General features: G+C 43.2%; 1 protein-coding gene across 3 annotated transcripts in view; it reads left to right on the forward strand.

Moving 5' to 3' along the window:
* The window catches only part of SEMA5A (semaphorin 5A), a 976513-nt gene that overhangs the window by 449723 nt on the left and 513730 nt on the right, over positions 1-13060 (forward strand). For all 3 annotated transcript variants that reach the window (XM_030205332.1, XM_030205321.1, XM_030205342.1), the window contains one exon: positions 11519-11564. In XM_030205332.1, the coding sequence (XP_030061192.1) occupies positions 11519-11564 (46 nt within the window). The remainder of the gene's footprint in view (positions 1-11518; positions 11565-13060) is intronic.

The raw sequence follows: 13060 nt of genomic DNA on the forward strand, positions 1-13060 counted from the left end.
TTAGATTGTAAGCTCTTCCGAGCAGGGACCATCCTTAATTGTTAATTTGTACAGCGCTGCGTAACCCTAGTAGCGCTCTAGAAATGTTAAGTAGTAGTAGTAGTAGTAGTAGTAGTAGTAGTAGTAGTATGTACTATTAGCATTTGGTATAATTTTAAGAAAGTGTTATCTACTGTCGTGCTGTTATGCCCATTAGGTTTTTGGTTTATTGAATGAATACAAAGATTATTTTGAATTTTTGTTTATTATGCCTTAGAACATCGATTGGTATGTAGTTCCAAAAGAGAGACGTTTTTTGCACAATTAGGTATTTTAATCAAACACGGGCCATTTTTTAATTTTTAATATTTTTGTTTCAATATTTGTTTTATCATCTATGCTTCTTTATGTATCTTTTCTCATTTTTGTTTTATGTAATTATATATTTTATATATTATTTTAATATGATACAATATGTTGGTTATTCATGTTTATAATTCATTATGATTGATTTTTATTGTATGAGACCCCTAACACAGCCAGTATAGGTGAGGCATGGCCACGTCAGGTGCTCTGTGTCCAGTAAATCAACTAGGTCTTTATACTGGACTCTTATGCATACCTGTAATGCTTTTTTTCTCCTTGTGGCATTTATAGCATCTGCCTCTTTCTAAGGGATCTTATATGCATAGGTAGCCAGTACTCAGAGATGTGTGTGTGTGTGTGTGTGGAGAGGGGGTGATTGGTGAACTATGATATAAAGATTTGCCATAGTTTAATCTAGATATGACAGGGCCAGAAAGATGATTCTGAGAGAAGAAATATAGAGCACTGAGGGGTCCTTTTACCAAGCTGCAGGAAAAGGGGCCCTGCGGTAGCAGTGGGGGCTATTTTTCCTGTGCACCAGGGCCCTTTTTACCGCAGCAGGTAAAAAGCCCCCAAAACAAAATGGCCATGCGGTAAGAAAACTCATACCACGTGGCTATGCGGTGGGGAGCTCTTACCGCCACCCACTGAGGTGGCGGTAAGGACTCCCGTAGTAATCCAGCGGTAACTGGGCAGTGAGCAGTGATGCCCAATTACTTCCAGGTTACCGTCACGCTAACCATTTCCAGGTGTTTTTCCCAACGGAAATGACATGTACTTCACCCAGAACTACTGTCAGTGGCCACGTTGGGCTGGCGGTAGTGCCAGAATAGCGAGCGGTAAGCCCACAGTGGGCTTACCGCCGCTCTGTAAAAGGGTCCGTGAATGAATGAAACCATCTGGAAAACTATATGTGTTATCAAATATGATTCCAAGTATTTTTACTGAGTTGCTAAATGGAATATCCAAACTGTGGATACTGGGAAAGGGAAGTGAAATAGATGATGGACAAGTGGAAAAGACAATTGCATCTGATTTAGAAGAGTTAAGCTTCATTTGGTTAGCAGAAAGCCAAACCATGGGACACACTGGTCTATTTTGAGAATAATGGGCTGATGATATTCAAACGTATAACTTGACTTTCATATTTTTCTAAAACTTGTACAGATTCTACTGGGCCATTTAAATCCTTGCTAAGGGCCCAATGATATCTGTATAAGAAGGGGCTGGATCTGGGATGATAAGGTTTTTCTTTTTTTTCAGCTGTTATATGTATACAGTCACGTGGCACCGAATAGCTCTACCTGGAAGGGGATTGCCTCAGATGCTGAAGATTATAGGTCCAAGACTGGCTTTTACACCAATGCGTTACAAAACACAACTAGGGAGAATTTGAATGAGAAATATAGAGACCCTTTTACTAAGCCGAGTAAGTGTCTATGTGCACTCAACGGGCGCCAAAATTGAGTTACTGCACAGCTACTGCGTGGCTTTTGCGGTAATTTCCTTTTTGGAATACGTCCGATATGTGCGGACGAAAAATAATTTGTATTTTCTGCCGCACGTATCGGACACACGACAAATGGCATATGACGCGCGTAGGTCATTACCTCCCAGTAACCGCATGAGACTTTACCGCTAGGTCATTGGCTGGCAATAAGGCCTCAGGCTCAAAATGAATGCGTGGAAATTTTCATTTTGCCGCACGTCCATTTTTGGCAAAAATTTTAAAAAGACCTTTTTTTACAGGTGTGCTGAAAAATGATTCTGCGCGCACCCAAAACCCGCGCCTACACTACCGCAGGCCATTTTTCAGCACACCTTAGTAAAAGGACCCCATAATGAGGTGGATAAGACACTTTTGGAAGGCAGTAAAAAAAGGTTCCACCAGTGCGTACTGGCTGAAAAAAAAGCTCTGCTCTTACATATCGTTTTAAAATCTATTTTAGGGATTTAAATATGAGATTTTCTGTAATTCTAGTAGGCATGTTAAATGATGCTAGAAGAGAGTTCATGGGCTTCAGCATTGTATATGCATAGAAACTTACTGAGAAGGGACATCTATCTCACATATAAAGGAAAGGGGTACTGTGGAGCACCAGCCAAGATGGCCAAATGAAATCTGAGCTGCCCACATATTTGATTATAATTTCATCATAAATCTGGCCCTCCAGAGAAATGAAAAATCACTTAGTACCACTGGTGTTTGAAAACAATGGATATGGGATCAACAAAACTGGAATACCTGAATCTTCATTCCCAATGCCAACCCAGCCACTAGACAGACTAGGCACCTGCCTAGGGCAGTAGAATTGGGGGAGGGGACCCTCACCTCTGATTGTGCAGGGGCCTTCCGTTATTTCCCTTCTCACTGCTGGGCCCACTGCCTCCACCTCCACCCCCTACTCTCTACCAAGCTGGTCTAAAAATGAAAGAAACATCAATGCTGCATGGAACCTGTAAGAACAGATCCACACTGAGCACTGCTTTATTCCCCTCCCCCCCATAACCATTTTAAATCCATTGCTGGCAGGAGCAAATGGGGTTCGCTCTTGCCTTCCCTTTATTAGACCACCAGGAATCCTTAAGGTAGACCCAAGTGGGGCCAACAGAGGGCTAAGGGGTCTTCAGAAGAGAGTACTTCGAGGGGAGCACCTCTTGTGGGAAAGAGATTCAGGAAGGGAGACGCTTTTAGGGGTTTGGGGAGGGGAAAAGCTCTTGGGAAGGTAGGGGGAAATCTCTTGGGGGAGGGGGTTGGGAGGAGGCTGACCTCTAGCAGTAGTACAGTAGTATTGCAAGACTACCACTAGAACTTGTGGTATCTATTTTAGTACATGCAGCTGCTGTAGGTGCATGAATGAGTGGGAATTGTTCCTGTCTGGATACCCTCAATGGACTATCAGGGATGTAAGTAAGCCCTATAGAAGGGGGAGGTAGTTTGTCAGGTCAAATTGGGAGGGGGGTTGTTTGGTTAGAGCAAATCAGGGGGCATGTTTAGGGACTCTGAATCAGCAAGGGAGTATTCAGGAGGTTGTGTGGGGGTGTTCTGAGAGGATTGAATGTGAGGGGGGAGGGCAAAGGGGTAAAGAAACTGACAGAGTGTCACGTTTTCAAAGCAGGAACTAGGTTTGTGAGCCCTTGAGCCACTGCCGAGGATACTACATTGGAAGAGAACCACGCTGAATATCTTTCCCATGTGGGTGTCTGTGAAGACCTGTGATATGAGAAATTCAGACAGTATGTTTCTAGACATTTAAACTAGAGGGTGGGGGTGACAAAAGGAAACAGGGGATTTCGGAAAGTCACCATGATGGCAGAGGGAAAGGTCATGTAAATATAAAAAATCACCCAAACTCACTAAGCACATGGAAAGCTATGTGCACAAATGCTTGTAGTCTAAGTAAAAAGGTCCAATACTTGCAAGCCCTGATGTTTGAAGAAAACTTGGATATCGTTGCTATTACGGAGACGTGGTTCAATGATTCTCATGAATGGGTTGTGACCGTACCGGGCTATAATCTTTTTAGGAAGGATCAGGGGCGTAGCCAGACACCCAATTTAGGGTGGGCCTGGGCCCAAGATGGGTGGGCAGAAGAACTTTGCCTTGTCCCACAAGTGATTTGGTCTCTCCCTCTCTCACCTGCATGCCATATGGTCTCTCAATATCCCCCCTTCCCCCACATACCTTTTAAATAACAGATTTTCTCCGGCAGCAAGCAGCAACTAATACACACTGCTCATGTTGGCCCCACAGCCTTCTCTCTGATGCAAATTCTTGTTTCCGCATAGGCGGGAATACATCAGAGGGAAAGCTGTGGGGCCGATGAAAGCAGTATCAGTCGCTGGTCACTGCAGGTGAAGATCTGCTGTTTAAAAGATATGCAGGAGGAACAGTTGATGGAAGTTTTCATCTGGTGGGGTTTGAGATCCCTGTCAGCCACATCATAGGTGTGCTGCTACTGGGTGGACCTGAGCTCAAAGTGGATGGGCCTAAGCCCACCCAGGCCCACCCTTGGCTACGCCACTGGGAAAGATAGAGAGGGCCGAAGAGGTGGAGGAGGACAGCTGAAATGTGGGGAACCTGGGGAAAAGAAGAAGCTTTATGGATCATCCTGGAAAGAGAAGACAGAACCTGTATCCACACGGGAGTTATCTACAGACCTCCTGCACAAACGGAGAAGTTAGACAAGGATCTGATGGAAGATATTCAAAAGATTGGTATGAAAGGGGAGGTGCTACTGTTGGGAGATTTCAATTTGTCTGACGTGGATTGGAACGTCCCGTCTGCGGAATCGGAAAGAAGTAGGGAGATTGTGGATGCCTGTCAAAGTGCCTTGCTCAGACAAATGGTGACAGAACCCACAAGGGAAGGGTCGATGCTGGATCTAGTGCTCACTAATGGAGGTAGTGTTTCCGATATCCGGGTGGGTGCCCACCTATGTAATAGTGATCATCACACCGTATGGTTTGATATAAGGGCGAAGGCGGAGTGCGGACGCACAAAACTCAAAGTACTGGATTTCAGAGGTACTGATTTTGATAAAATGGGGGAATACCTGAAGAAGGAGCTGTTGGCGTGGGAAGGCATAGGAGAAGTGGAAAAACAGTGGTCCAAGCTAAAGGCTGCTATAAATACGGCGACTGATCTTTTTGTGAGGAAAGTAAACAAAAACAAGAGAAGCAGGAAGCCTATATGGTTCTCCAAACAAGTAGCTGAAAAAATAAGAGCAAAAGAGGCTTTGTTCAATAAATACAAAAGAATGCAACAAGAGGATCACGGAAAAGATTAGAGGGAAATATGGCTAGCGAAAGTGCGAGCGGAAGAAAAAATGGCTAAAGATGTAAAGAGAGGTGACAAGACTTTTTTCAGATATATTGGAGAAAGGAGAAGAGATAGGAATGGAATTGCGAGACTGAAAGATAATGAGACTGGCTATGTGGAGAGTGATGAAGATAAAGCGAACGTGCTAAACAATTATTTCTCTTCGGTGTTCACGGAGGAAAATCCTGGAGAAGGACTGCGGTTGGCTGCGAGGGAACGTCTGGGAATGGAGTGGATACTGGCCATTTACGGAAGAAGAGTTTATAAACAGCTGGAGAATCTGGTGGACAAAGCTATGGGGCTGGATGGGATACATCCCAGGATACTGAAGGAGCTCAGAGAGGTCCTGGCGGGACCTCTTAAAGATTTATTTAGAAGATCTTTAGAGACGGGAGAGGTTCCGCGAGATTGGAGACAAGTGGATGTGGTCCCTCTTCACAAAAGTGGATACAGGGAAGAAGTGGGAAACTACAGATCGGTAAGTCTCACATCAGTAGTAGGAAAAATAATAGATTTGCTGCTGAAAGTAAGGATAGTTAACTTTCTAGAAACCGATGAGTTACAGGACCCGAGGCAACATGGCTTTACCAAAGGAAAATCCTGCCAAATGAATCTTATTGACTTTTTTGACTGGGTGACCAAAGAACTGAATGAGGGACGTGCACTAGATGTAATCTACTTGGACTTCAGCAAAGCCTTTGATATGGTCCCCCACAGAAGACTCGTAAATAAGCTGAAAGGGTTGAACTTAGGACCGAAAGTGGTGAAGTGGATAAGAAACTGGTTGACCGACAGGCGGCAGAGGGTGGTGGTAAATGGAATCCGCTCGGAGGAAAGGAAGGTGAACAGTGGAGTTCCTCAGGGGTCGGTGCTGGGGCCTATTCTGTTTAATATATTTGTGGGAGATATTGCTGAAGGGTTGGAAGGAAAGGTGTGCCTTTTTGCGGATGACATGAAAATAGCCAATAAAGTGGATACCTTGGAGGGAGTAGAAATGATGAGAAGGGATCTCCAAACGTTAGAAGAATGGTTGAGGGTCTGGCAGTTAAAATTTAATAGTTATTCAATGCTGGGGTACAGTTCTCCGTTCGGTTTTTGTGTATATCATCAAAGGTTACGTGAAAAAAACCCTGTATATTCTAAAAAGTCTCCTTGTGTTAAATGTGCACTTTTTTTCTTTTTTTTATATTGCTATTGTGCTCAGTGATAAGGGAAACTGGCTGAACCTTCTCACAGTAATGAGCTGTGATTATTCCCGTTGTGACATCATCGCACCCCTACCTCCTCCTTATCTAAATCATTAGCTATTATTTAAATCCCTGTTCTCTGGCTTATATTTCAAGTTGTTACTATTGACCAGTTATAACACATAACACTTACCTTGATTAGTTAAAATTTAGTGCCAAGAAGTGTAGAGTGATGCACTTGGTGTGTGGAAAACCAAAAGAGAGATACTGGATAGGAGGGGAGAGATTAGTAAGCTCAACTCAGGAGAGAGACCATGGGGTGTTTTTGTCGGAGGATCTGAAGGTGAAGAAACAATGCGAGAAGGCAATGGCCGTGGCCAGAAGGATGCTAGGTGGTGTAGAGAGGGGCATAACCAGCAGAAAAAAGGAGGTGTTGATGCCCCTCTACAAGTCATTGGTGAGGCCCCGCTTGGAGTATTGTGTTCAGTTTTGGAGGCCGTATCTTGCTAAAGATGGAAAAAGACTGGAAGCGGTGCAAAGAAAAGCTACGGAAATGGTATGGGATTTGCGTTGCAAACCGTACAAGGAGAGATTTGCTGACCTGAACATGTATACCTTGGAGGAACAGAGAAACAGGGGTGATATGGTACAGATGTTCAAATATTTGAAAGGTATTAATCCGCAAATGAACGTTTTCCGGAGACGGGAAGGCAGTAGAACTAGAGGACATGAATTAAGGTTGAATGGGGGCAGACTCAGGACTAATGTCAGGAAGTATTTTTTCACGGAGAGGGTGGTGGATATGTGGAATGCCCTCCTGTGGGAGGTGCTGGAGATAAAAACGGTAATGGAATTCAAACATGCGTGGGATAAACACAAAGGAATCCTGTTTAGAAGGAATGGTTCCGTAGAATCTTAGCAGAGTTTGGGTGTCGACAACGGTAATTGGAAACGAAACGAGAGCTGGGCAGACTTCTATGGTCTACGTCCTGATCGTGACTGAATAGATAGGGATCGACTGAAGTGTAAATTTTAAGGGGCTTCGATGTTAGCTTCAGAACTTAGCACAAGAATAGTACTGGGCAGACTTCTACGGTCTGTGCCCTGAGAAAGGCAAGGACAAATCAAACTCGGGTATACATATAAAGTATCACATACCATGTAAAATGAGTTTCTTGTTGGGCAGACTGGATGGACCGTATAGGTCTTTATTTACCGTCATTTACTATGTTACTATGTTGATGGCTCTCTCATTCTCCCTGTCTCCTCAGCTCGAAACCTTGGGGTCATCTTTGACTCTTCTCTCTCCCTCTCTGCTCATATCCAGCAGATTGCCAAGACCTGTCGTTTCTTTCTTTACAACATCCGTAAAATCTGTCCCTTTCTTTCCGAGCACTCTACCAAAACCCTCATCCACACCCTTGTCACCTCTCGTTTAGACTACTGCAATCTGCTTCTTGCTGGCCTCCCACTTAGTCACCTCTCCCCTCTCCAGTCAGTTCAAAACTCTGCTGCCCGTCTCATCTTCTGCCAGGGTCGCTTTACTCATACTACCCCTCTCCTCAAGACCCTTCACTGGCTCCCTATCCGTTTTCGCATCCTGTTCAAATTTCTTCTACTAACCTATAAATGTACTCACTCTGCTGCTCCCCAGTATCTCTCCACACTCGTCCTTCCCTACACCCCTTCCCGTGCACTCCGCTCCATGGATAAATCCTTCTTATCTGTTCCCTTCTCCACTACTGCCAACTCCAGACTTCGCGCCTTCTGTCTCGCTGCACCCTATACCTGGAATAAACTTCCTGAGCCCCTCGTCTTGCCCCATCCTTGGCCACCTTTAAATCTAGACTGAAAGCCCACCTCTTTAACATTGCTTTTGACTCGTAACCACTTGTAACCACTCGCCTCCACCTACCCCCCTCTCTTCCTTCCCGTTCACATTAATTGATTTGATTTGCTTACTTTATTTATTTTTTTTGTCTATTAGATTGTAAGCTCTTTGAGCAGGGACTGTCTTTCTTCTATGTTTGTGCAGCGCTGCGTACGCCTTGTAGCGCTATAGAAATGCTAAATAGTAGTAGTAGTAGTAGCATTTTCTTTTTCTGAGTTTCTGCTAGAAGCTTGCATTTTACTCCCTTTTATTTCAGATTGGGTGGTTGTTAGAAAGCTTGCACCAGCAAAGCAGGGACTTTTTTGTTTGTAACTAATTGTGCATTGTAGGTCTTTTATGAGTCTCTCAATTTTTCCAGCTCCGGATGGTATGTCATTAAAGTAATAATCTTTCTCTGTAGTTTTATTTTCTTTGAACTGCACCAGGTTTGCCCTTGGTGTTTTAAGTGAAGAAGCAATCTACCTGGAGATGATATTTTGTCTATAGCCTTTGTGTTTAAAGGAATCAGACAGGACTTTGAAGTGTTCTACAGGAATCATGAATTTGATATTTCACCTTTTTGCAGTATAACCAAAGTGGTTTACATTTATTATATGCAGGTACTTTCGCTGTCCCTAGTGGTCTTACATTCTCTTCTTGTACCTGGGGCAATGGAGGATTAGAAGGAGCCACAGAAGTTGTGGTTACAGTGATTAACATATCTTGGTTTGGACAAATTCCTGGAGGAAAAGTCCATAGTCTGCCAATGAGATGAACATGGGAGACACCACTCTTTGCCCTGGGATTGGTAGCATGGAATGTTACTACTAATTGGGTTTCTGCCAGGTACTTGTGACCTGAATTGGCCACTGTTGGAAACAAGATACTGGGCTAGATAGACTATTGGTCCGACCCAGTATGGCTATTCTTATGAAGCCAGTTCCCCAGGTTTTAAGCCCACTGCACTAACCATTAGGCCTTCTGCTACACTGTTCATTCATGTCTCTTGGATCAGAGCATATATGGCGGTATAATGCGGCATAACTTTCTTATGTGGAAAGGGTAGAAGCTAGAACCATGAATGCAGCTGCATCTGTTAGTAATAGCTTGTAGATGACCCTTTTAGCTCTTAAAAATGAACTGTAGGTTAGAATTTGCTCAGAAAATGATATATCAACACCCGAGGATATATCCTCCCTATCTCAGACAGCCTGAAAATTCTCGGAGTAACAATCAACCGAAACCTCTCACTAGAGACCCAAGCGAAATCCACCATAAAGAAAATGTTTTTCTCAATGTGGAAACTCAAACGTGTGAAACCATTCTTCCTGAGAGAAATATTTTGCAACCTAATACAGTCAATGGTACTAAGCCACGCAGATTACTGCAATGGAATCTATGCGGGATGCAAAGAACAAATGATAAAGAAACTTCAGACCGCCCAAAACACAGCAGCTAGGCTTATATTCGGAAAAAACACGTTTTGACAGTGCCAAACCACTCCACTGGCTTCCAATTAAAGAACGTATCACTTTCAAAATCTGCACGACAGTTCATAAAATTATTTATGGCGAGGCACCGGGATACGTGACAGACGTCATCGACCTGCCAACCAGAAACACCACAAAATCAGCACGAGCATTCCTAAACCTCCACTACGCAAGCAGCAAAGGACTCAAATACAAATCCACTTATGCATCCAGCTTTTCCTACTTAAGTGCATAACTATGGAACGCATTACCAAAAGCAGTAAAACCTACGCTCGACCACCTAAATTTCCGGAAAGCACTAAAAACAGATCTGTTCAGAAAAGCATACCCCACCGACCCAACATAAAAAACATGGATACCAGCAACATAACAAAACCAAAGATCGTAAGTGGACGTATCTTAATCCTTCCTCTCCCTCTCTAAGTTCCCCCCAATGGTCTTTACCATACATGTACCTCAATATCACCTTGCAACAGTTCATACCTTGTACTTGTTCATACCGGAACCGGCTAGCGCCATTCACGGTACTTTGTAAGCCACATTGAGCCTGCAAAAAGGTGGGAAAATGTGGGATACAAATGTAACAAATAAAAAAATAAATATACGAGAAGTGTGTAATAGATCTTAAATTCAGATTCAAGGAGAGAATGTCCTGATAGTTGTATTAATAAAGGATATGAAAGAGAATGTGAGAAGGAGAGAAAAGAACTACTAAGTGTTACAAAGAAACAAGATCGGATAGTCTGTACTTTGGAGTTCAACTACTTGTCAAACGAGATTATAAAAATATTGCACAAACATTGGCATTTGATTCAAACTGTTGATGCTTTTTTCAAATAAAGTGTTGTTGATAGCCCATAAAAGAAGTATGAATTTGAGGAATATGTTGGTGCCCTCCTTCGTTCAAAGAAACACTATATATGAAAATAATATACCACATGGGCATTTCCCATGTGGTAACTGTTTTGTATGTTCTGTTAATGTTGTGACTTAATGTATTATACATCCTACTACTGGTGAGAGATTTGTTCTGCAACAATACTCAAACTGTAAAACTGAACAGGGTGATTTGTTTTCATTAAAGACATTTGTTTTATTATCATTTGGATCCATTTTGTGTTATTTCTGCTTTTGCGGATCTGAAGAGTCTCTATGTTTCATACCAGTGTGGCAGAGACATAAATGAGGTGATAGGCTGGTTCCTAAAGTAAATTATAGATGCAGTTTGACACAGGGGTCTCTTGTAGTTAAGCAATTGTGCAAAGCTGAAGTGGAGGATGACTTTTTACTTCAGATATGTGAAACTGTTTTTCTAAAATGCTGTTTTATATTGTTTGTGGATTATATTACATTGTTAACTGCTCAGAATGGTAGATGATGCAGGATGTACAAATGTTTAAAAAAATAAAATAAAAATTTAAAAAATAAATATAAATAACTATATGGATAGTCAAGTTTCATGTTTGAATATCAGTCTGTTACTCTTCTTGCTAATGTGCTTTGTCTCCAGATGGACCAATTTGTCCCATGGTCTGGCTATCTGCTAAGTTGGCTGCCATGGTAAAAAGAACAAATGATCTGAGCACTAGGGTGGAGGAAGGCAGCCACCACACAGAGGAAACTTTGCTGTTGTGCTATAGCTGGGTTTCATCCTCTAGGGGCTGTGATTGCCGTTTGCAAAGTATGCTGAGCTGTGGTGGCCATATGGACCAGAATCCAGGCTCAGTAGCTGAGTCAATCTGCCGCACTGTGGTGCATGCCATTGGACCATCTAATATGTTTCCTTTTCCTTTTTGTTTTTCAGAAACCATTTATTCAGGTTGCAACTGGAAGATTTGTCTCTGATTCAGGTTGGTGCAATTAGTTTTATTCATCTCTTTTTTCATGTTACTTTTATTTAAACAGCATCAAACACGTGCATTACAACAGGGATATAGCAAACCTAGTAGGAAATACTAAATACAGAACAATGCATTACAGAGCAAAGTGTAGGGGGTGGGGAGGGCAGCCAACCAACCAGTGACACAGGAAACAGAAATGAAGCTGCTCAGTTTAAAAGTTAAGGCCCTTTTACTAAGCTGCGTGTCTACGCGTGCCAAAATGGAGTTACCGCCTGGCTACCGCATGGCTCTTAAAGTAATTTCATTTTTGGCACGTGTCTGATACGTGCATCCAAAAAATAATTTTTTCGGACACTCGTATTGGGCAAGTGGCATTTGACATTCTTAGGTCATTACCGCCCAGTTACCGCGTGAAACATTACCGCTAGGTCAACGGCTGATGGTAAGGTCTCAGACCCTAAATGGACGCACAGCAATTTTCATTTTGCCACACGTCCATTTCCGGCAAAAATTTAAAAAAGACATTTTTTAAACGTGCGCTGAAAAGTGATCCTGCGGGCACCCAAAACACGCGCCTACACTACCACAAGCCATTTTTTAGGTCACCTTTGTAAAAGGGCCCTTAAGTGACTGGCTAGGATAGAAGAAGCTGTGGCTGGTGATTTTAGGCAAAAGGAATGTGACAGTAGAAGACATTACAGAGCAGAAAGCAGAGACAATGGTATAATGAAGCAGGAAGACTTTGCAGAGGTGCAGTGAAACACAGCTTGCACACGCATTTATTGTGAGGGTCCGGATTATGCGCAACGGCAACGTACCTCCCGATGAAGCTGAATTTATATGCAGGACTCATTTGTACGTGGTACAACATGGTATTGTACTTCTCGATGCCTAGCTTTTTATTATATCAGCGGCCTCCCAACTGCCTCTGGAGTTGTCTTAGAAAAGTCATCAAAAAAGCATGCAAACAACGAGGTCTTTTGGTGGCCTTTCGCCTGGCTCCAGAGTTGTGTGCGTGCTTCTTTAGTGACTTTTGCAAGACCACTCCAAAAGCAGATTCGCTTATGTGTGCAGTGATCGCATGTGGTTTCAAGGTATTTGCCTCCCATCTACCGTGTACTTCTGGTGCTCCACTGTAGTGGGCTTTGAGGTGGGTGTAGAGAGAGTGAGTGAGATTCGGAACAGTGGCGTAGCTAGGTGGGGTGCCAGGGGAGCGGCCGCTCCCTCAAACGGAGTTCTGCCAGTGCCTATTTTTTTCTCATCGTCTTACACTGAAAATGTGCGCTGGCGGAAGTCCGCTTTTGCGCCACTTTAGCTCCCCCCGTGCCGTCAACCTGGCTCCGCTTCTGGTTCGGGAGTGCAGAATGGGGAAAGAGTAAAGAGAGAGAGAGAGAGAAAGATAGTAAAGACAAGACAGTGCACTAGACTCTGTTTGTTGCTCTCTCAAGCAGTTTTTGTATATGTTTGATGTGGTATAGCCAGATACTTTGAAATGCTAAAAGAAA

The sequence above is a fragment of the Microcaecilia unicolor genome, chromosome 1 (genome assembly GCF_901765095.1).
Source record: "Microcaecilia unicolor chromosome 1, aMicUni1.1, whole genome shotgun sequence".
NCBI lineage: Eukaryota > Metazoa > Chordata > Amphibia > Gymnophiona > Siphonopidae > Microcaecilia > Microcaecilia unicolor.